General features: G+C 39.5%; 2 protein-coding genes across 3 annotated transcripts in view; one reads left to right on the top strand and one right to left on the bottom strand.

The window, feature by feature from the left end:
- Nucleotides 1-3,803: 3,803 nt before the first annotated feature.
- OPN3 (opsin 3) lies at nucleotides 3,804-15,869 on the top strand. 2 transcript variants are annotated; one of them, XM_008575258.1, is made up of 4 exons: nucleotides 3,815-4,124; nucleotides 7,302-7,460; nucleotides 10,813-11,064; nucleotides 13,772-15,869. In XM_008575258.1, exons 1-4 carry the CDS (start codon nucleotides 4,122-4,124, stop codon nucleotides 14,036-14,038), a joined length of 681 nt encoding a protein of 226 aa, XP_008573480.1. In that variant the 5' UTR covers nucleotides 3,815-4,121; the 3' UTR covers nucleotides 14,039-15,869. The 2 variants fall into 2 exon arrangements, with proteins under 2 accessions (XP_008573479.1, XP_008573480.1); XM_008575257.1 differs by lacking the exon at nucleotides 7,302-7,460 and having other exon boundaries at nucleotides 3,804-4,124.
- Nucleotides 15,870-16,401: 532 nt separating this feature from the next.
- KMO (kynurenine 3-monooxygenase (kynurenine 3-hydroxylase)) overlaps nucleotides 16,402-24,347 on the bottom strand; it is a 46,465-nt gene continuing 38,519 nt past the window's right edge. The window contains exons 11-15 of the mRNA XM_008575255.1: nucleotides 22,802-22,859; nucleotides 20,054-20,136; nucleotides 18,743-18,844; nucleotides 18,593-18,652; nucleotides 16,402-16,736 (exon numbers count right to left, since the gene is read on the bottom strand). Of these exons, the coding sequence (XP_008573477.1) occupies nucleotides 16,563-16,736; nucleotides 18,593-18,652; nucleotides 18,743-18,844; nucleotides 20,054-20,136; nucleotides 22,802-22,859 (477 nt within the window). The 3' untranslated portion in view covers nucleotides 16,402-16,562. The remainder of the gene's footprint in view (nucleotides 16,737-18,592; nucleotides 18,653-18,742; nucleotides 18,845-20,053; nucleotides 20,137-22,801; nucleotides 22,860-24,347) is intronic.

Genomic DNA, 24,347 nt, shown 5'->3' with positions numbered 1-24,347 from the left:
TGCAGGGAGGGCTGGGACATCACTCTATCCCTAATAGAATTTGGGGGGGGGACATCACCCTCTGGTGGCAGCAGATGGTGTAAAGGCAAACTCGTGGGTTTTGGAGTCAGTCCTAGGTTCTTTTCAACTGTCTCCACCACCAGTTGAATCCTTAACCCTTCTGAGCCACAGACCCCATTTTCTAAAAGGAAAGATATCATATGTGGAGTGAATATCACGGGGCCTGATGCATAACCAGTGCTCAGTTTGCAGTAGTCATCTTCTTTGTTTTCCATAGTGTTAAGAAAAACAGATGCACCGCGTGGAATAATTGAGCTCAACATCGGTTAAAATGGACGTGTAAAGTAGTTTTAAGACAGTTCATTCATTCTCATTCTCCTGGAGTGTGTTCTGGGGATCAAATAGAATATAGCAAATAATTTTGACACAGCACCAAAATTCATTGCTAAATAAAGCACTGGTGGTGGGGAAGACTGCTACATATTTTGCAAGGAAGATACATTGCAAATAGGTCACCTTCAAAGACTAAGTCTTGACTAAAACTGCCATTCATTTCTATACACACGCTGGCAGGGAGGGCCTGAGAAATACAGGTTTGCTCTCCCTAGATCTGTACTAACCTGTCAGGGGACTGAATGTTGGTGACTGAAATCAGGCACTTGAAACTCATTGTGCTTGCAAAGACATACCCATGCAATAGATTTTTTAAATCTCTTTGACCTAAATAATGAGAAGGAAAAATTCACTACCATCCTGCACCCCGACCCTTATCAAAGCTGGGGGTTTTCATACACGAAGCTCTGAGCATAGAGGCTTTTCCTGACACTGTCAATACCACTGTGTCCTCTACAAGTCCCCTCCCACCATGTCTCACATTATGCTTGATCTCTGCCCTCTCTTGCCTTCATAGCACTGCACTAATTTACTTGTTTGATTTTTAAACATTTTCTCTCTTACCCACCGGACTTCAGGTTCCATGAGGCACTTTGTTTCACTTACCTATTTCTATTTTCTAGCACAATGATGGATGCATATAGATGAGCAATAAAGAGTTAATGACTAAATGAAAGAGTATATGAGCTTAATGGCATGCTCAGACCAGCTTATTGTACCGGCTTAATCCTTTTCCATTAAATGAACCCATTTATTCATCTCCAAGATACACTGAGACTTACTAATTCACAACCATGCAATTATTTGCGCTAAGTTATCTTGCCTGAGAAGCACTAAATCATATTCAATGTAAATTAACTAAAATTGAAGGTCAAGCTATGTTTTAACATTTAGAGGCAATTATAAAATTAAATACCATTATATTTGATTTAAAAGTTTATAAAATAAATAAGATCCACAGTCTTTCATTAGAGTCAGCTTACTATGTCTCTGTCTTAAGGTTTTTAGATTTCCTTCTAGGACTATCATCAGTTAAAGAAAGGATAATATCACCCTTTAGGTAAAAATTTAAGAAGGTAAAAATAGATTTTTGAAGACAGCACATCTAACTTGATACTTTCCTTGTTCTCATAATTACTTATTATAATTTGAATTTAAGTTTACTATTTGCTATTATGTCACATTCTGAAGTATTTCCTTCCAATGTATTCCAAAACCCAATCTTCTTTCACCAATCACTTAAGTATTTAGTAAACGTTTATTTATTTGTTCAACGAGCATTAATTGGACGCCGTACATATCAGACACTAAGAACGATACTGTCCCTCATTCCCTCGACAACAGCAGAAACCTCTCATGGTGTAAATGAATATTAACTACGTTCTGCAAATTGCTTTCCAAATTCAGGGCCTCGTCATTTCACACTTTCATAACTACAGAAAAACAAAATTTTATAATGTGAAAGGATTTTCAATTTTATGAAAACAAAAACTAAAGTCTGAAAAGACTGTATGATTTGCTGACAGTTACAGAGCTTCTTTTTTTTTTTTTTTTCCTTTTTGTCTTTTTTCGTGACCGGCAACAGATCGCAACCCTCAGTGTTGCACCCGTACCGGACCGGGACCGGCAACGGGATCGCAAACCTCGGTGTTGCGCCCGCACCTCGCTCAGCCAGTGAGCTGCCAGTCTGTATGGGATCCGAACCCTCGGCGGGAGCGCTGCTGAGCTCCCAAGCGGCACACTGTAGCAGTGCGCCACCGGGCCGGCCCCTACAGAGCTTCTTAATGGGGATCTGGCACTTGCCCCCAGGTCTCTTAACAACCTCCCCCACCCTTACCTGCTGCTCAGGAGACCAGCCTTGTTTTTATCCTCGATTAGAACCACTTTTTCTCGAACCTCTCTCCATCCACTCATTCTACAAATATTTGTGCTAATGTGTTCTAGGGAGCTCACAATTCCATTTTCTTTCCCATATCTGCTCATACGCATTGCAGTTTTTATCTTGGTTAATATAATCTCTACTCATTAGGCAGGTTGGACATCTTCAAGTTATTTTTAACCCTCTCCCCTTCTCCTCACATCCAGTAAGCAGACGGGTTCTGTTGATATTAGTTGCTGAATGTCTCTGGAATCGACTTCTCTGCTCTTGCCTTTGACGTTACCCTAGGTGAGGCCCTATCCTATCCTGCCTGGACCATTGCAGTAGCTTCCAGCAGGTTCCCGTGGCCCTGGACTGTGTTTCGAGTTCTATACTCCTGCTAGGATGAGTGTCCTTCAGAAGACAAAAGAGGAGTAGGAACAAAAGGACAATTTAACTGTATCACTTCCATGTTTAGAAAGGGCAAGAGAGTGACAGATTTGTAATTTACTATGTTATACAGGAAAAGGTTAAAAAACAAAACAGGAAGAAAACATCTTAGCTAGAAATTAAAAGCCCTTCTCAGTGTGGCCTCCTCTGCTCTCTCTAAATTTCTCCACCTCCTCTGAACCCTGACATCTCTGAATCCTCTCACCATTTTATAGACCCTTCCATGTCCTTTGACACCTCTATTCTCTGGTACATAAGTCTCCATTCTTCCCGGAATGTGTGTCTCCTGCCTCATGCACAGATGTTCCCTATTCAGTGGCTCCAGTACATTGTGTCTCAATTGTAGCATTTCCCCATCCTATAGTGTTCTGGTTGTTTTCATGTCTGTGTTCCCTGTTCCTGCCTGTTGGTCATCACCAGACGTCCAGTACCCAGCAGACAGTAGGTGCTCAATAGGTGCTTGTTGAGTGAATAAATCACTCTCTCTGGAGTGACAGAGAGATACACAAATGAAATTGTTAATGTGGCTTTGTTGTAAAATAGAGGTATGAATGAAGACCTTGGGAGCGCAGAGGACTTGCCCCCTTGTCAGCAGTCCCTGCATGTGAGCAGCTCATAGACTGCCACCTGCTAGCAGGCAGCACAAGCAGCCCTCTGTGTAATTTCACCATGACTTGAGTCAGTGTGAGCTGGCAGAACCCACTCTGACCTTATTTCTAACAATCCAGTCACGTGCAGCCTGGAGAAGGCAAAACTAAAACACTTGCTCCAGTGACTCTCCCTGACTCGCTCCAGAGTTTCTCTTTGGTGGGAAATTTAATACGATAACTGCCTCATTGGGGTGGAGTTGATTTCAGGACTTCTGTTTTTATCCCATGATCTGCATGCCACCTTCTATTCTGTGTTGTCTTTTATGGTAAATAAGTTTCCAGTTGAATTTCCTGGGGACTATGGGGCATAGTTACTCTTAGATCTTTTAGCTTGATGGCACCCCATGGGTCTCAGGTACTCTGTTAAGGAGTTTCCAGTGGAGAAGGAATTTCCCGTCTTAGGTCTGGTCCTGCCCACACCATGCACTACTTTTCCACTTTCTCTTCTTGCAGGGATTGTTTCCATTGCCACCCTAACCGTGCTGGCCTATGAACGGTATATTCGCGTGGTCCATGCCAGAGTGATCAATTTTTCCTGGGCCTGGAGGGCCATCACCTACATCTGGCTCTATTCACTGGCATGGGCAGGAGCACCTCTCCTGGGCTGGAACAGGTACATCCTGGACATCCACGGCCTAGGCTGCACAGTCGACTGGAAATCCAAGAATGCCAATGATTCCTCCTTTGTGCTCTTCTTGTTTCTCGGCTGCCTGGTGGTGCCCGTGGGCGTCATAGCCCATTGCTACGGCCATATTCTGTATTCCGTTCGAATGGTGAGTTGCAGACTACAAATGCCCCTCTCCCAACCCAAGTCCAGTGTGGAAACTTTTTTTTAATTGGTTATGAATATTCATGGGGTACAAAGCTGACCATCACCACTCATGCCCAAGATGTGATGGCCAGATCAATACAGGCAGCATGCCCATTACCACAAATTGTGATTATACACCATGTCCCCCACCAATTAATCCCGATCTCCCTCTCCCTCCCCCTTTCCCCCACTCCACTTTGTATCCCTAGGTGTGTTCTCTCCCTCTGCAAGTCCAATGCACCACTGTGGTCTTTCTTTCCTTCTTTCTCTCTTAGCTCCCACTTATGAGTGAGCACGTGTGGTATTTTTCTCTCTGTGCTTTGCTTATTTCACTCAACACAAGTTTATCCATGTTGTTGCAAATGGGAGAATTTCATTCTTTTTTATGGCAGAGTAGTATTCCATGGTGTATATAAACCACAGTTTCCTTATCCAGTCATCCATCGATGGACATTTAGGTTGGTTCCATGTCTTGGCTCAAGAGAGCTGCGATGAACATGGGAGTGCAGGTATCTCTTCAACATGATGATTTCCATTCCTCTGGATATATACCCAGAAAAGGGATTGCTGGATCATATGGAAGATCTATCTATAGTCGTTTGAGAAACCTCCATACTGTTTTCCATAGTGGTTGTACTAATTTACAGTCCCACCAATAGTGTAGGAGTGTTCCCTTCTCTCCATATCCTCGCCAGCATTTGTTATTCACCATCTTTTTTATAATAGCCAGTCTAACTGGGGTGAGGTGGTATCTCACTGTGGTTTTAATTTGCATTTCCTTGATTATTAGTGATGTTGAACATTTTTTCATGTACCTGTTGGCCATTTGTATGTCTTCCTTTGAAAAATGTCTATTCAGCTTCTTTGCATTTTTTTTAATTGGGTTATTTGTTTTGTTTTATTTTTTACTGTGTAATTGCTTGAGTTCCTTGTATATTCTGGATATTAATCCCTTGTAAGATGCATAGTTTGCAAAAATTTTCACCCACTCTGTAGGTTGTCATTTCACTCTGCTGATTGTTCCTTTGCTGTGCAGAAAGCTTTTTAGTTTGATATAATCCCATTTGTTTATTTTTTCTTTTGTTGCTTGTGCTTTCAGACTTTTGTTTAGGGTGGAAACGTTTTCCTAGAAAAGAATCAAGCTCTTCCACGTGATCAGTAGTTGAGCTGGAGCAGCTCCAGTGGAATTTCCACTTGGTAACATTTTGTATTATCAGTCACTCTCTGACAAGATCGATGAGGAATTACATTTACTCTCTCTACACCACTCTCTCTAAACCAAAAGAAGGAAGGAAAGGGGTTCTGGACAGACAAAATCAACAACAAAAACCCTACATTATCTAGCATTCTTAGAATTTAAGACCTCTTAAAAAAGGGAGTTCCACACTTCCCATAATTTTACCTATTTAAAGGTCACATGAACCCACTGCTAGAGAGTGGCACAGGTGTTTTGTCTGGAAATCACGTTAGAGTCATAAAGGACAAGAGCTGACCACAATCATTTCACAATGAGCATCAGCAAGAAAGATGCTTGAACCAGCAGAGCTGGGTCGCACTCCAGACCCCAGTCTCCAGCCTCAGCCATCGTGTTTTTCCTCCTCTCTCACCGCCTCTGCCTTCTCATCTGTTCTCTGCTGTCCTCAGAAGTCCCTGTCTCCTGCTCACTGTCAGATCCCTCTAGAGTTCACCTTTTGTTTTTAATCAAACTTAACCACATGTATCAGTGTACATCGTGACTCTTTGCCCTCACCTTCTGTGTTCCTACTTTCTTTACACACACCCATTATGTTGAAAGAAAAAAAAAATCCCTATATGAATCCAACTATCTGTCTCCTCCATGCCCAAAGTCAAGCTGCAAAGAGGAGCTGGAAGAAAAACCACACGAGTCCATATTCCAATGTCCTCCCAGCCCCGTCCAGCAATCTTTGTGTCCCTATATGTCCGTTCTGTCCACACCATAGCTGTCGCAAGTCCTCAGCTCTCATTTGAATACCTGCCCTATTATCCGCCCATCCTTATCAAACAATCATGCTTCTTACCTAGTGGGCAAAAATCAAGCCATTATCAGGAACTTTCTCAACTCCCTGCCTCCCTATGTACAAGCCTGTGTCTGCACTGATTCTTAGACCTCTCTCCTCAGTTACAGATGACAGGAGCGGTCTCTTCGGACCAAGCTTATCCTATATTCTGATTGTCCGCCCTATAGTCCCTCCCCCCAATTCTCTGCCCCAGACACCCCTCTCGAGTATAATAATATTCTCTTCCATTTATATCTTCAGTCTCTTTCTTACTCCCTTACTCTTGGTTCTTTCCCTTTAGCACGTGTCCATGCTAATTTAAAACAAAAGCAAAATCTGCTCTCAGCTCCCTCTAACTGTTGCTTGATTTCTCTCCTTGTCACCGCTAACTCAAAGAACCATTGGTGGCTTTTGATGCCATATTGTCACTCAGTAAACATTCATTTAGCCAATATTTAGTGCACATCTAAACTGTACCAATTGCTTACTGACATGGACTGAACGTTTGTGTCTGTACCAAATTCCTGTGTTGAAGCCCTTACCCCCAATATGATGATATTTGGAGACTGGGGCCTTTGGGAGGTGATCAGGGTTAGATGAGGTCATGAGTGTGGACTCTGGTCTGATGGGATTAGTGTCCTTATAAGAAGAGATACCAGAGAGCTAGTGTGCTCATGCTCGCCCCCCTCCAACATGTGCATAAAGAAGAGGGTGTGGGAGCACACAGTGAGAGAGGAGCGAAGAGAAGAGCCTCACACTGAAATCTCCCTGGCAGCACTTTGATCTTGGACTTCTCAGCCCCCAGAACTGTGAGAAATACGTTTGTCATAGTTCAAGGAGATCGTAGTTGAGTAAATTCATCTAGCATTTATTCCCCAACCCATCGCAAACGGCTGCCTCCTTGCTCTACCACATTTCCACTGAAACAGTCCTCATGCACAGTCTTTGATGATCGCCCAGATGTTAGATCCAGTAGACGCATTTGTGTTTCTGTTTTTATCTGGTATCTGTGGCATTTGGGGCTGTTGACGACTTCCACTTTCTTCTGACTTTCTCCTCCCATTGATTCTAGGACCCCATCCTCTGCTGTCTTTATTGCTAACTCTCTGCCTCATTCTTAGGTCTCCTTCAAAGGCGTGTCTTCCTTCCTTGGGCTTCCCCAGCCTTCGAGCTTGGCGCTTATCTCACGCTCCACGCTGGCACTGGGCGCTCTCACATACTGCTGGGATTTCTCCTTCCAACGAAAGCTTGATGACTTGAAATCTCTAGTTGCAATCCAGGTCTGTCTTCTGACCTCTATCAGATCCTCACAGTCAATTGCCTATTGAACACCTCCACTTGGGTGGTCCACAGACTCGTCACATTCAACATACATGGAGATTAATTTGTCATCTTACCCCCAAAGCTGCTACTGCTCCGTCATCTTTCTCATGAATGCTCATTCTGCCTGGCTGCCTCAGCCAGAAGTTAGGGAGTAATTTTTGGCTGTTCTTCATCTGTGTCTTCCCCCTACACTCAACTAATGATCAATTCTTACCTATTCCACTTAAATATTTTTCCTGTAGCTGTTTTTTCCCTCTCCCACTGCCATAGACTCAGTTTCAAAGGACCTTAGTTGTCCTTTCTTTATTCTCAATTTCCTCTAATCCACTCTGTGCTCACTGCTACCAGAGGATTGTTCTGATATTACCTTCAGAGGTTTCATCGTCTTCAGGATTAAAAATAAAGCCCCTGGATGAAGTTGGCAGGTCCTGGGTGGCACTTCCTGTCTACCCATCCAGCCTCATTTCTTGACACTCCCCTCCTGACACCTCAGGCTCCAGCCAACTGCAATATCTCTTGTTCCCAGAACGTGTCATGTGTCATGTGTCTTTTTGCCTCTTTGCCTTAGTGTGCTTACTTCCTCTGGACCATTCTATCCCTACTTACTTGGCTCACTCCTCGTCACTGCAGAAGGCTGAGGTCAGGATTTTCTTGCTGTAACCCACCCTCAGAATTGGTCACCCATCCCGTCTACTCCCACAGCCCTCTCTGGTCACCTCCCTCATGGTCACCTACTGAAGCAGTCTGTTCATGTGCCAGCCACCCTCACCAAATAGCAAATTCCTCAAGATCAGAGACCAAGTCTTACTTATTTTTTTCATCTGTAGCCAGAACAGGTGATCCGTGACTATTTGGGGGACGAGTTACAAGCAGAGGGCACAGAAAGGGGACACAGTGAAAGTGTGAAAAGACTGAGCTATCACCTCAAGAGAACTCCAGTGCAAGTAATTTGCCTCTATTTCCTCATTCAGAGGAGGGTGACTCGCAACAGTGATGGAGACATAGCTACTCACTTGAGAATACGGACTCAGTGAATTCTGGTGATCCACAGTTGTCTGGATCAGTAAGCACTAAGCATCAGCCCTTTATATGAGCAGAGAACATTTTTAGAGGGAATTCTGGAGAATTTGTCTTAAGTGGCTCATTCTTTAGGGACAGTTTTGTGCATGTGCTCTTGCTTCATGCATAGTGATTTTGAAAAATATCCTCAAATGATTCAATAAAGGGGATGAGACTTGAAGCAGAGCCCTTTATTTGGAAAATGCTTAATGAGCAGAGGGAAGGCATAGAGAGTGATAAAACAAGCTAAAAAGAGAGAAATGAAAAACAATCATGGAAACTTCACATACACAAACCCAAATGATCTGCAACACTGGTTGGGATCTTCTTATACCAACTGGGGAAGTATAGGTCAGCATTTGCTAAATCTGACTTCTCCAGCAGACATATAATTCCAAGGTGATCAATGATCACTCTGCTTTGGTAAATGGTGAGACAGGACGGGGGCCGACTTGCCCAGAGAGTGGTACAGACACAGCTGTTGGACCTGGATCGTGGGGGCTCAGAAGGCAGATACTTGACATGTGGTTGGACTACTAGTTTAGTAAAACTCCGAAAAGTCAAAGTCATGATTCCAAATATCCTATAGTATCATAAAAGTACATATGGATATAAGTATGTTAGTTTCAAATGTGAATAAATATTTATTCTTGAAAATAACCCACAAAGTCATACACGTGGCACTAGAACCCAGCCAGGTTCTGTTAATTCTAAGAGGTTATCATCTTAACCTCCTTTCATCTTCATTCTTAGAGAAAGGAATCAACTTGCTCATGATCATGTTGGGAGCAAAAGTGGTGAATCTGGGATATGAACCCAGATCTTCTAATTTCAAATCTAGAGCTTTTACCGGAACCTGGTATAACCTTTTAACTATAACCTCTAGGAGAACCCACTCCCCCAAAAATAATGTTCTGAAAATAGAATAATGTCTTATCACATTAAATTAAATGGTTTTTTTAAAAAATAGAATTGCACACATAGATAACAATAGTATCAAAAGATTAATACCCACTTGCCCCCCCACATTCTCTGTTAAACAATTGACCATTCTAATTTTCCATGTTTTTCTCTGTTCTTTGTGAATCCGAATCCATGATTTAAATAAGAGTATAGTTTATTAAATATAATTTTAGGTGGTATCAATAATTTAGGAATATCAATTCAAATTTATTTTTGGATACCATAAGCACATGTCCTAAACGACTTCTTCGGACAATTTTCCCTTAATTTTTATGATAATTCTAGAACAAAAAGTTACACTTAGAGTTCATTGAAATGCAATAAATTTCCCAGTTTGAAATTATCAATACTAAGTACCAACAATATGGCAGATAACTCTTTTTAATCAATACATAAGGCATCTTTTTTTGTCACAAAATTCTTATGACATCTTGCAATGATCAGAAATTTTAGTTTTTATTTAAGAACATAGTTTTGGTGTGCAGGAATATTCTTTCCCTCACCTTAACAACATGTTTATAATAATTACAGGAGAAACATCTAAAGAATCTTTTATCCAAGAAACTCGAAGAACCTTCAGAATGTAGATCGTTATTTCTCAATACCTTTAATAGGGACAAACTAGGAGTGGATATCCTGATTTTAGAGAAGTGGACTCCCTAGGTTTTATAAAGTACTGTCCTCTACAAATGAGCCCCTGATGAAACCAACCACAGATTCCCTCTCATCAAATCCCACAGTGAATTGAAAGACACAGCAGTTTCCAGCAAGAATTCATTTGGAGATTAAGTCCTCGTGAAGACCAGCTACAGGCCTAACCTTGAGGAACTCCTGACATGACGAGGGTTTGCTGCCTGGCTTGAGAACTTGAGGATTAATGCTCTAGATAAAAGAGTTTCCAGGATCATGGAAAAATTGTTTGCATTAATTGTTTGCATTTTATCATGACAGCTTTGGGCTATCTTAAAGTGCCTTGAAGGCTTAGGCAAAAAAATTCACTTTCTTCTTATTAAGTAAATCAGAAAAGCATTAAAAACCATTAAAGGATCTAAGATGCTACCATAACATGTTACAACTATAATATGTTGCAGGTGAGGAGACCAAGGCCCAGAGAGATTACAGCTGGGCCCAGCTGCAGGTCTTGGATCAAAAGTCAGTGTCTCAAGTTCCATTCAGTTCTTTTTCCATTAAGGCAGGGCCACGAATGGTGTCTGAGTATCTGTTATAAAAACAATGGAAAGAAACGTTCTTTCATTTTCAACCCCTTCCTTTTTCTCCTTTCTACAGCTTCGTTGTGTTGAAGATCTTCAGACAACTCAAGTGATCAAGATTTTAAGATATGAAAAGAAAGTGGCCAAAATGTGCTTTTTTATGATATTCACCTTTCTGGTCTGTTGGACGCCTTATATTGTGATCTGTTTCTTGGTGGTTAATGGTTCTGGACATCTGGTAACTCCAACAATGTCTATTGTTTCGTATTTCTTTGCTAAATCAAGCACTGTGTACAATCCAGTTATTTATATCTTCATGATCAGAAAGGTAAGCTTTGCAATTAACTGAATGCTCGCACCCTAGTGGTGGGATTGGAAAATAAAATACTTTTATAGAGGTGATTAAGAGCAGTTTCAATGATAAAAACCTCAATCAAGAATTGTATAGGAAAGTAAAGGGTTCAGAAAGAAACAGAATATTTCCAAAGAAAATAATAACCTACGAATAGAGGTTCATACTTGTTAGGTAATGTTTGATTAAAATTAATATTTAATTAATCAGAAAATATTTTATGCCTAGTAATAATAACAGCTACAAAACTAAGCATATATTTAAAATTCTTACTGTATTAAACAGGTTACACCTATTATCTTTAAAAAACTCCACGAAATAGGCCCTTATTTTATTTGTGGATTATGAAATAGCTTCAGAGAAGTTAAATAATTTGCCTAACACTGAAAATGTTGGAACCATGATTTGAACCTGGTTTGCTTGAATCCCCTAATCCAGTGCTTAGAATTCCTCACTTGGGGTTATAGATATTTCAGCAATTGGTCTGGGTTGTTATACACATGCCACAGCCAGTGTCTGTTCATGATTTATTTGGCTCAGGAAATTTACTTTAGGTCTGTTGGGAAACTCATTATCTGTTTCTAGTAGAAAGGTTTTGACTTGGTGGCTGTCAGTCATGGCTATGAGAGCCCTCAATATAGTTAATATAAACCTGAGCCTCTAAGTTACAAAGTTTAAAGATCGGAGAATGTAAAAATTAAGAATATAATTACTGCAATTTAAAATGTAACGGGTCATGATAATAACAGGCAATAATATTTGCTCTGACTTCTAATGCTCAAGAATTTGGAGAAAGAGGACACTTTTATATAGACCTTACCACGTTCAGCACTAAATCTCCATCTCTCTTCTTACACCTTTCCTTTTCTTTGAATATTGTTGGCTTACCGTCTTCATAAGCTCGCTCTCACGTGACTTCACTTTCCTTTTACCGATGGTCTTTCTCTCCCTTTCTTGGTGCCTTCTATTTGTTTATTTCCTTTAACCCTGAGATTTTAAACTTGGAATCCTTAGAAACTAAGAATTCCTTGAATTGGCCTCAGGAGAGCCATTGAAACTCTTGAAATTGTTTACAAAATCTTTTTGAGTATGTGCACATGTGAATTTTTCTAGTGAGATGGATTATAACTTTAATTAATTTTCCGTAGGAGTGTAAAATACTTTAAGGACCACTACCTCAATAGACAAATTTTAAATACATTCACTAACAATTCTATGTTGCATCCTCTCTCTCATCCCATGGGCTATAAATAAGTGCTTCTAAAACTTTAATGTGCTTACACCACACCTGGAAATCCTGTAAAAAATAAATGCAAATTCTGATGCCCAATATTCTGCATTTCTAACAAGCTCCCACATGGTCCTAGATTTTCTGGCTCCTGGGAGCACACTTTAAGCAGGAAGTCTAAAAGATACAATTAACAAACAAACGGAAACAAATAAATAAATAAGACAATGATCCTTTTCCTCGAAGTTTACCATTTATATGAAAAAACTTTTTTTTTTGTGACCGGTAAGGGGATTGTAACCCCTGGCTTGGTGTCGCCCGCACACACTGGCCATTGAAAAAACATTTTTTGACATACATACTCTATTTAGCCTTTATAATACTGTATCTTTAGCACTTAACAATACCAAACAATGGTTTGGTGAATAAAGTCTGAAACAAATATTTGAAAATGTGAGTATAAACTAAATAGTAATTTGCATGTAACTGGGGATCAAAGAAGACAAAAATCAATACATCTATTTATTATATGTTTTACTGATATTTCTTGATCTGGGAAAGCGCACGTATTAAACTTTTATTTTGCTATAAACAAAGGGGATAACAATTACATTAGCTTTTTATTTGTGTGTTTTATCGGTCATGATAGACCCACTATTGTAACAAACAAGCCCAAGATTTCAGTGGATTAGCACAGAAAGTGTCTATTGCTCACTCGGGTCAGAGTCCACAGTCTAAGCATTTGGGGGTGGAGATGGGATCTGGCCTGTGCAGTCATTTAGGAATGTAGGTTCCTTCCATTTTATGATGTTACCATTGTCAGACTTCAGCATTGAAGGTTTTGGTAGAAGGAGAAGAGATAAGCTTCTGAAAGGGGGCTGAGAAGTATACTTCAGCCTGGACACATTGAAGAATTGTGGGTCTTAGTGACATTAGCCCTCCCTGCTGTAGTATTTTTCCCCCACCTGGTTAGTAATCTTGACAGAAAAAAATTCTCTACTTAAAGGAACATAGTGAGTATACCACACTGTAAACTTTGCTAGAAAGGGCCTCGTCTGTCTTTGTTGCTTACCATATCTCTAAAATCCACCACAGTGGCTGTCACCTCCTAAGTACTCACTGAATATTTGTGGACAAATTAATGTTCAAAATTCCTCCAAGGAACAGATCTAGCTGCCCTCATAGAAGGTGACTACAAATTGAAGCTATGAAGATTACAAGGTATTGAAATAGTCCTCTGTGGTCTGTCTAATAAATTGTGAATTGCCATAAATAAAAACCATAAAACTCCAGGGTGACTTAAGTAGACCTGAGTATTATCACGTAAACCCATACCCACATCAGCTAACAAACAAAAAACAACCCAAGTTAAGCTCAACTAATTTTCCTGAATGTTAATCCAGATTAAAGGCCATACTTTTACTTAATATTTAACTTTATTTTCTCTCTGCCCAGTTTCGAAGATCTCTTTTACAGCTTCTATGTTTCCGACTGCTGAGATGCCAGCGGCCTGCTAAAGACCTACCAGCAGAGGGGAGTGAAATGCAGATCAGACCCATTGTGATGTCACAGAAAGACGGGGACAGGCCAAAGAAAAAAGTGACTTTTAACTCTTCTTCCATCATTTTTATCATCACCAGTGATGAATCACTATCAGTTGAGGACAGTAACAAAACCAATGGGTCCAAGGTTGATGTAATCCAAGTTCGTCCTTTATCGTAATGAGTTATAGTAATGAAAGATGGAGCCTTAAATTGGACACCCCTTTTGGACTTCTATGATAAGGACTGTTCTGAAATCCCCATTCTGTGTATATCAACAGAACTTTTATGACCCAGCAGGAAGTCTGAAATGACCATATGCTCTCTGGCGTCAGGAAACCATTGAGCAAGATGAATTCTTTTAATTTAACAGGTGCTTTACATAATGAAAAACTATTTGTGGCACAAGGTGGACATCTGGAAACATCATCTTCTAACATGTTGGGAATTTTCATTTCAAATATATTTTTTAAATGACTATATTTTCCAAGGCACATAATACATTTTTCTTAAAAATATTGTGTTGTAAAAATAACCTTGCCTCATGCACATGAGTGAAATAGCTAGAAAATCTTGAATTTTCTGTAGTATTGGATACTACTCAGTGTCATGCCATATGTTTGACCAAATCAAATTTATCAAGGAGATAATACTATGATAAAAAAGAAAAATCAATCCCCTGACTTTATTTAAACAAAAGACTGTTGTATATGTCTATTATGATAAAAAGGAGCTTCAGATTAACATGCTACTCAGCAAGCTCTAGAAGACACTGCTAAGAAGCATCATAGCAAAGAGAATAGAATGATTAATTTCAGGTAATTATGGTATATAGTTAATTATACAATAGTGAGGATGTACATGGTGAAGATGAGGTTGACGGTCGATCAGTATCTCCATATATTTCATTTCAAACATAACTGTGGGAGGATTATCCTTTCCTTTTAATAATTTCCCACAGTTTGGCCAAGAGTTCTGGATTGAGAAAAGGAATTCCAAGTAAACTTACATTTGAAAGGGGATGGAATGGGTGTAGAAGAATATTCATAAAATGTATTAATTAATCTTCATTGCTCATCAATCAGCCCACTGGATAATTGATCATCAGTGTTAGTGAAGAAGCCATTTTTCCATGCATCATTGTTTAGTCTTGTAGGAGACCAGAATATGCTACCCCTAAATATGCCCCTTTGGCCTAAAGATTATTTTGAGCTGAAGGCAACTGAGAAGAAGCAGATACAAGAAAACTCTGTGCCCTCCCCCATTTGCCTGAAAGCAGGACATGAATTTACAGAAGTGTCCTGCTCCACTTTCTACCAGGAAGAACAAGGTTGATCGCCAGAGACAACTCTAGACTTTTGTCATCCTGGAGACTGCACCAGAGCAATCTACGTAACAAACTCCCATTTACTTGCCTTCCTAGAATTTGCTGCCACTAGAGCCTCAAAGGCTTTTTCCTATGTCTTATCATTTCTCTAAAAATTCACTCTTCTGGGTCGAAGATGCCAGGAAATTCTACGCTTGCCCTTGGAGAATTATTCATTTCCTGGGTATCTCCCTTGTAATATATACACATTAAAAGCTTTTGTTCGTTTTTCTTTTGTTAATGTCTTTTGTTATAGGGGCCCCAGCCAATGAACCTAAGATGGGTAAAAGGAAAAAAAAAAAAATTTCCGTCCCCTACAAACTAAACATGAGTTATTAAACTCAAGGATTTCTTTGACAATATAGAAAAGAAACACTGAATATTTTATTTTATTGCTTAATTTTTATTTCTTAGAGGACCCTCCTCCTAGTTTTGCATCTTCATAATTGATCATGTTCGAAGGATTTCTAAATGACTCAGTCAGCCTATTGAAGAAGGAAAAACCAAAGAAAATGTTTTCAGTAAATGTACTTATAAAAATCAAGTTTATTGCTGGTTCTGCCAGAGTATGTTGTTCAAGAGTAAGTCACTACATTGTTTCTGAGGGTGTGAAATCTAATAAAATATGACTCATATTTCTATAAAAGCTGTCTTCCTTGTCTTCTTTCCACTGTCTTGTATATATAGATATTTAATTTATGAATAAAACCCTTTTCTATCTTTCACTTAGCATGGCATTAACAGACTCCCTTTTCTTGTTTTTGGAAGGGAATATAGCCATTTGAAGACCGAGAAATAGAATGGATTCATTTTGTAACTATCTGGAACTCCTCTGAATTCTTTATTTACACTTCTGGTTTGAATCTGAGTGCTGTGGTTAGATAAGTTTCATTCAGGTAATGAAAAGTGTGATTAACATGTTAGACAAGTTGAGATTTCTAGTTCCAGGTGCTGAGTCAATCCTATTGTGAGTGCTGTTATGTCCTTTAAAGGAAAATCGTGATCAGTGTCTTGGGGCCTTACTTTTTGAGAAGTGAAAGAGATCTTAGCCATTGCACTGTTGTTAGACTTAGAACAACCCAACCTGAGCATGCATGATATGCTGGGGAAGCTGTGTGTTGCAACCTAAAAAATGGGATTCCCCCCCCCCCCATAATTGCAATTAACACACAGAGAAATTCTTCATTGAATTTAATTCTAAGCTGACAACTATCTTCCATTAGTGAAATTAAATGATGATGGAAACATGTTTTTGATCCTTAATTTTGTTCACAGAGAAATCAGGCATTTGCTACCTCAGAACCTTTATATCATCTGCTAACAAAACGGAGAAGTTTTTCTAGTGATTCCATGGAGTCTGCAGGGAAACATGGCCTGTATTCTGGAAGTGAGTGATCCAGATCCACAGTCTTCTTAAATCACCTAGAGGTCTCAGTGACATGTAGTGCACAAGCAGATAGGTGCTACCGATGGCCATCAGTGAGCCAAAGAAACAGAGTCCTTTGTTTATCACCTGTAAAGACAGCAAGAACTTTCATTTCCTTTGTCCAGAGATTAAAATCATGAAATAGACTTCATTCTTAATCAACAAAGGAGTATACACTTTTCTCTTTGGTCTTTAACCTGAAACAGCAATTTCATTGTATGACCAGTAGGTAAAGACTTGATGAAGTCAAGATAAGGTCAAGAATTGGGAACATCCCTTCTCCCTCTCTCCAAGGAACCTCCTGAACCTAGGTGTTTGTATGAGAAATTCTCAGCAGTCAGCCTTTGTACAGCCATAAAAAGACCCTGCAGCTTAGAAAAGCAGCTGGAAATTCTGTCTTAGAAGCATACTGTGCCAAGGCCACTAACAATTCAGTCACTTCTCAGATGTCGCACCAAGTCTCCAGGTGAGCCTGGTGGCCCCTATGACTGAGAAGATAGTCACCCAAAGACTTTAAACACCCCCAGTGCAAAGACCACTGCCTGGGGCTCATTCTGGTCAGGTGCACCCCTGACCACCTGGTCTGCTTCTATCACTGCATTCTCTAACTGGCCGCCACTGTCTCTTGCCCCTTTTAGACTTCTAGCTCCTGGAGGGCAGGGACCCTGTATTACTCATCTTTGTATGGATAAATCCTGATTCCTTCCACACAGTAAAGTAAGCTTTCTAAAATCCAGACCCACGATCTCTCTGTTCTCTCTGCTTCTGCTGTCTTGCAATGTGAGGCCCCTGGGTCACTGTCGCCACCACCAGATGGACTTTGGACTTTCCAGCCTCAGAAACTGACTTAGTCTAGAAGAGGCATTCCCTTGGCTGGATTCAACAGCTGAGGAGCTGATCAAGCAAACCTACTGGCATCCATGGCTTTAATTTCCCCACTAGATCTAAGACTCTAGCTCCAGTATTCCAACAAGACAGGTCCAGTTCTTGACCAGGAAGGTGGGGCAGTCATCAAAGTCAACATGTGCTCAGGACCAGGTGTCAGTGTTTGCACTTTTTCTGGAACTTCAAGCTATAAAAATTTCTGTCTCTGTGGATCTCTTCAAATGGAAAAATAAATATTCCAGCATCTCCTCTTCTCATAAAAAAAATGAATAAATTAAAAAAAAGAAAAAGAAAATGCAGACCCACATCTATTAGCCTCCTTTAGTCTCCCTGTTTCTCTCCAGGTAATATGCAAGATGCTTAAGGCCCAGCTTACCTCTCCAGTTCCACTCTGGCCACTCTCACACAGATGTGCTGCCTCCTGCTTCTTCAGCCTTCACCTGTCCTGGCCACTGTCCCCACGGACAGTGCATCCCTCTCCAGTGCAGTTGTCCCCTGAGCTACATGAGGGGTAGGGACCTTGTCTTGTTCATTAACATGCCCAGCTCAATGTCTATGCACTAAATAAAACTATTTGTTGAATGAATGAAGTTGTAAAATTCCCAAAGTGGAAGATGAGGAATCTGAATTCCATTTAATGGCATCTCTGGGTCAACTGCCCAAAATGAATGTATCGTAGCATTACATCGAAATTAGGTATTGTTTTATAAGTGAGCCAGCTCTGTTCAATTTTACAAATTGGAGCCATACACAGATTGCACAAAACAAAAGTCAAGAATGATTCACATTGCCAAAATAAAGTAAAAAGTTGAGAAATATTAGCATCAGTTGTTTTTTCTTTCAATTTCTTCCCTTCAAAAACTCCCTTTCTTTGTCCCTTCTTTGGAATGTTCAGTAGGCTCCTGCCATCTGTGTACTCAGGACATTTTTTACTTGAAGGGCAAACATTTGGTGTCTGTCCCATCATTTCTGTATTTGCCCAAAGTAAACATAACCACAACACTATGACACTCTAACACATCACTTTTGGGTTTTTTTTAAGTGTGAACTGTTCCAACCTTTTTCTGCCAACGCCAGCGCAGCACTGCCTCGTGGTATCTTATTCTGGAAAAGGTGACCTGTAGGGAAGTTTAAAAAGTATTTTTGTATATTCTTTAACGGCTAAACAGAGGATTAAAGTGAGGAAAAGTGTTAAATCCAGACCTTACCATGGAATAGAGAGGGATAAACGTAGATGGCATAACGGCATGAAGAAATCTCTCAATGGTCTTTTGAAACATGAACCACCTTGAATTGACATGTGCTCGCATCTGCGATAATATAAGAGTCAAAGAATATTTTTAACAAATGTACCTCTGTTTGCTTAGTACAACTTATTATTACTCCTCATTCCCAGTCACCAGAATCCTGAACACAAAGTAGTCAAGTAAATTCTTATTTCCATAAGAGTCATTGTCAAGCCTCTTAGCAAATGTCAACAGTACAGGACATTACCATGAAAATGTACAGCGATCACACAGATCATGGTAGGTGAGACTGTTTTGTTCAGGGGTCAATTTAGGAACTCTGTTTCAACAAAGGGTTTGTTCAACTGAATCTGTGAGTCCAAGGATTTGACTAATTTCTGTTGCTTTTTGGTTGGTTTGTCATATTGTTTATGGCAACAAGGAGTTATTTAAAGCTATGTCTGTCTTGACCAAGTTCGTATTCAGGACAAATATTGTGTTGTAGCTGTTCTGTTTTGAAAGGCTCAGGCAAGATATATTAATAAAGCCTCTTAGTATCTCATAGAACTGACTTCACTCAAATGAAGTCCACTTTATTTCTCTCCATCACCAGGAGAAATGGAAAACAGCTAGTCACTCTCTTCCTTAAATTTATCTTGTAAGTCATTTCATTTGACTATTTAAAAACTATCATAACAACAACATGTCATGAGCTTCTCATGCAACTAGCTCAAAATGGAATTAATGTGTTTTTCTTCCAAGTATTAATCTTTCTGATCATAAATTTCTTTGGCATAATACATTTTTTTCAGTGCATAAGGCACCAAAGGATATTTAATGCTACTCTAAATATGCAGGTTATAACGTTAAGAGTGGAAAGGTCATTTAACATTTCTTAGATTTTCTAAATATGTTAACAAATCTTAAAGTTATATTTTCATTAAAATAGCATATTACTAACTCTACTAAGTGTCTAAAATTTGAACCTGTGAATTATTAGAGATTTTGTCATCTCTGTTACCTCTTAAATGTCCGTGATGTGTAGATAAAGATGATGTTTGTGGGCCTTGTCCCTGGTTACATACTCACAGCCCGCCCATGTTTAAGGAATGCTCTGTGCACGTGTGCATATGTGTGTGTGTGTGTGTGCATGCGTGCGTGTGTGTTCTTGTCTGTACCTAGTCTTCTTATGCAACATGCATGAAATGGGGCTGAAGCAAAGAAAAAGAAAAGAACGTTTGTTAGAATATCAGTGAACCATCTCATGGAATGAAGCCAAACCTTCTCACTTACCTCTATGTAATTGTACATGGATAGGTCTGAAATCGCATGGTCATCTGGAATTCTAAATCTTGAGAATTCAGGGAGACACATACCTAGAATGAAATGTAATAATACATCTTTCCAAAATAGTCTATAAAAATTGCTGGACTCTACACAGGTCAAATTAAATGGTATATTCACTACCGATGTTCTCTCTGATCTTTTATAACATCAGATAACCATTCTGTATGACCAACAATCTGACTATTGAGCGATACGCGTAGAGGATTTCTTGTTGTGATTACATAAAACTTAAAGTTACTATGTATTACATCTTACTAATTGTTGATTAGTAAAACTATTATTTTCCTTATTTCACAAATGGAAAATGGTTCATGGAAATGACTGTAAATGACCTCTCTTGTTCTTTGAGCTCCTAGAAGTAGGCTCCATGTTTTATTCGTGTTTGAAATTTTAACCTGGTAGATAGCAATTATTGAATATTCGAGAAATGAATGACTAACTGGTATTATTTTCACAAAGCCAAACAACTCTAGTTATTAGAGACAACATATCTAAAGTCAGAAAAATCGGATTCAGGTCCCAGCCTCACCACTTTTTAGCCACATGAGTTTGGGCAAGTTACTAAACCATCTCTAACCTTCAATTCCCCAGTTGTAAAATGGGGACAAGAATGGTGACTCTGGGGCCGGCCCGGTGGCGCACTGCTACAGTGCACCGCTTGGGAAGTGCGGCGGCGCTCCCGCCGAGGGTTCGGATCCCACATACAGACCAGTTCCCGCTCACTGGCTGAGCGAGGTGCGGGTGCAACACCGAGGGTTGCAATCCCGTTGCCGGTCCCAGTCCAGTACGGGCGCGACACTGAGGTTTGCGATCCGTTGCCGGTCACGAAAAAAGACAAAAAGGAAAAAAAAAAAAAAAGAATGGTGACTCTGTCTCATATTTTCTTGTGAAAACCAAATGAGACAACGCATTTAAAAATAGCAAGATACCCAACATATATAAGATGTTCAGTTAGGGCCGGCCCGGTGGCGCACTGGATAGTGCGCTGCTTGGGAAGCGTGGCGGCGCTCCCGCCCGAGGGTTCGGATCCCACATACAGACCGGTTCCCGCTCACTGGCTGAGCGAGGCACGGGAGCAACACTGAGGGTTGCGGTCCCGTTGCCAGTCCCTGGTCCAGTGCAGGGGCAACACTGAGGGTTGCGATCTGTTGCCGGACACGGAAAAAGACAAAAGACAAAAAAAAAAAAAAGATGTTCAGTTATGTTAGTCATGATTATTCTTCATGATTATTACTGGTTGGTCTTTGTTGTCTAGTACCCAAAACCAGTGTTGACTGTAGGTTCTGATACATAAACCTACCATCCACCCCCGTCATCCTGAGCAAACCAATCACATGATGGCAAAGAAGAGAGCAAACCGAAGAAATGTGCCCAGGACACTTACGATCTTTACAGACTCAGGCACCAGCGTCTAGTGACTTTCCTATAATACCATAAAAAACATTTACCATAAGCTTACTTTATGCCAGGCTTCTTATGCTGGGGAGCAGGGAAAGTTATCCAGTTCATGTTATTGTTTTTAATTTCTTCCGTGTATATAAATTGTGTGTGTGCATGTATATATATATGTACTTTGAAAAGTTCATGGAAAAAATAGAACTGGAAAATAATATGAATCCTTCCATCAACTTTTTGAAGCACATAATATATATGTACTTCAAAATATGTATATTATATGTATGCACTTCAATATATATAATCTATAGTATATATAAAATACATAAACTTGTACACACTTAATTCCAGAATTATGCATAAAAACTTAAAACTTCAATGTTTGTAAAGTTAATATATTGAATTTATCAATTTAATCAAAAGGCAAATGGAAGTATCAGATGCAACCTTTGATAGGGCAAAAAGGCAAGAAAGCACAGGAGTGTCTGTGAATGTTTCTGAGGGTGTGCTAAAGGGGATACAGGCAGGCGGTGTTGCCTAGTGGTATGGTTCGAATGTCCCCCAAAACTCACAGAAGTTTGATCCTCACGGTGACAGTGTTAAGAAGGTGGGTAATCTGCCTATGGTATTTGAAAAGTGGAGTCTTTAAGTGGACTACACCCCCATGAATGGATTAATGGGTTAATGGATTTTTTTTTTTACCTGATGCCCATTGAGCACAGGGTTAATTAATGGTTTAATGGGGAAGTGGACTGGTGGCTTTACAAGGATAGCAAATGAACACATGACAAAAGCTCTTCCTCAGCCCTCGCCATGTGATTCCCTGATTGGCCACAGCACTGCATAGCGAGTCCCCACAAAGAAGCAGGCCCTCACCAGATGTGCTTCCTGGACCTCGGACTTCCCAGTCTCCCAAACTGTAAGAAATAAATTTCATTTTCTTATAAATGACCCAGTGTCATGTATTCTGTAATAAGCCACAGAAATGGACTAAAGCACCTAGGTTGAAAAAGGAGAGAAAGGAGCGTATCTTAGCCAAGCTTTGATACTCTGAAATTTTATTTTTGTGTGAGTCACTGCAGGGACCTCCACGTACAAACCTTAAAGAAACTGTTTCCCTCCCTGGGTGCTCTTTGTTTGATATGGGTGACAACAGCGGCACAGGCCGTTAACAGAGACATTTGTAATTCTGAACAGAGAATACACATCGTGGGTTTGTGGTCCTTGCAGAGCAGAAATAGGCCCACAGTCAACCGGTCAGCAGGGCTAGTCCAGGTTCGGTTGAGAAATTTTACTTACTAAGATCGTTATTGAATTTATCCATTAATTCATCAAATACCAAGCAGTCTTCGAAGCCCTGAAACAATTTTAAAAATGGGAAAAAATAAACTGGAAGTAACAAAAACTTCTTAGCAATTTTGAACAGACCTTCTATCGGTGAGTGTAATTCATAGGCTATTTATCCTCAGCCAGGGCCAGCAGCTGAGGTGTCCACCTGGTACTTAGTTGTCATTACAAAAGACCATCCACTGCATGCTCCATGGTGTTGTCTTCTCCCAATTCGTACATATATTGATTATAACAACTTGGAATTAGACCAAAATTCTAAATGACTGTTGTAATTTTGGTGGATTCTATTGCTTCTTCTATAAAGAATAATCTATTCTATAAGGAGTAATTATATTGCTCTACATGAGTTTTAGAATTATATTTAAACTATTCAGCTCAGATTCACATTTAGAGCAATTTAATAGTATGATAAAACTACTCCCATATTAATTTAGTTCTTATAACTCAAGATTAAAGCAAATTTTCAATAACAAGAAATCTGCAAAATTAGTAAAGTGCTATGCTAAATGCAGTTTGGAATTAAAAAATCAAAAGCTATGTTTCCTGTTTCTTAGGAATTCAAACTATAGTTTTAGAGGCGATATAAACATATGTTTAAAAATTAAGTATTTTTACATCAATTATAGAGATTACATTTGAAGCAAGTAAATTTATAAGCAAGTGTCAAATTATATACTCAATGCTATAGGAATTTAGAAATGAGAAATAGCATATAGGGCTAAGATAACAGTTTTACATTCTTTATTTAAGTTAATTCATTCGCTCTCCACACATCTCTGAGGTAGGTATTATTAAAATCCCAATTTTACAGTTGAGGAAGTAAAAGATAAGTTGAGTAAAAGATAAATTGTGTTAAAACATATTGCATAGTAAATTCTGGAGTCAGGATTTGAACACTGGCGTTTTAATGCCAGATCCTGGGCACTTATTCACTGTGCTACAATTGATGTCTTCTTATGTTTTTATAAAACAAAATGTTTACCACTGCTTTGTGGAAATTATAATTGATGAAATTCACAAGCTAGTTTTACTTGGAATATGAGGGTACTTCAAAACGTTCATGGAAAAATAGAATGAAAGTATAATACAAATCTTTCCATGAACGTTTTGAAGTACCCTCATATATCCCAGTCACCAAAACAATATATAACTAATGATTATAAAGCTATTAGCATGTGCACACACACACACACACACACACACAAACAAACAATTAGTTTAGGATTCCTTGAAATCAATGTTCATTATTTGAACACTACATATTTTCTGAAATTTATTTCTAGCTAGAATAGTAAAATTTCCAAAAAGGCAGAAGCATTCAACATCTAAACTGCCTCATAGTTTTATTTAACTCTGACAATCATGTCTCCCTTTTCTTTGGAAAGAAAAATTAGAGAAGATAGAGATAATTTGGGGTTGTTTTCTTTCTTTGAGGCTAACATGATTTTCTTATGCATAATCTCCAGAAAAAATATATCATAAAAATTGTCTTGAA

The sequence above is a fragment of the Galeopterus variegatus genome, unplaced genomic scaffold (assembly GCF_000696425.1).
Source record: "Galeopterus variegatus unplaced genomic scaffold, G_variegatus-3.0.2 Scaffold1162, whole genome shotgun sequence".
NCBI lineage: Eukaryota > Metazoa > Chordata > Mammalia > Dermoptera > Cynocephalidae > Galeopterus > Galeopterus variegatus.
The sequence above is the reverse complement of the archived record's forward strand: the minus strand, read 5'-3'. Positions and strand labels throughout refer to the sequence as shown.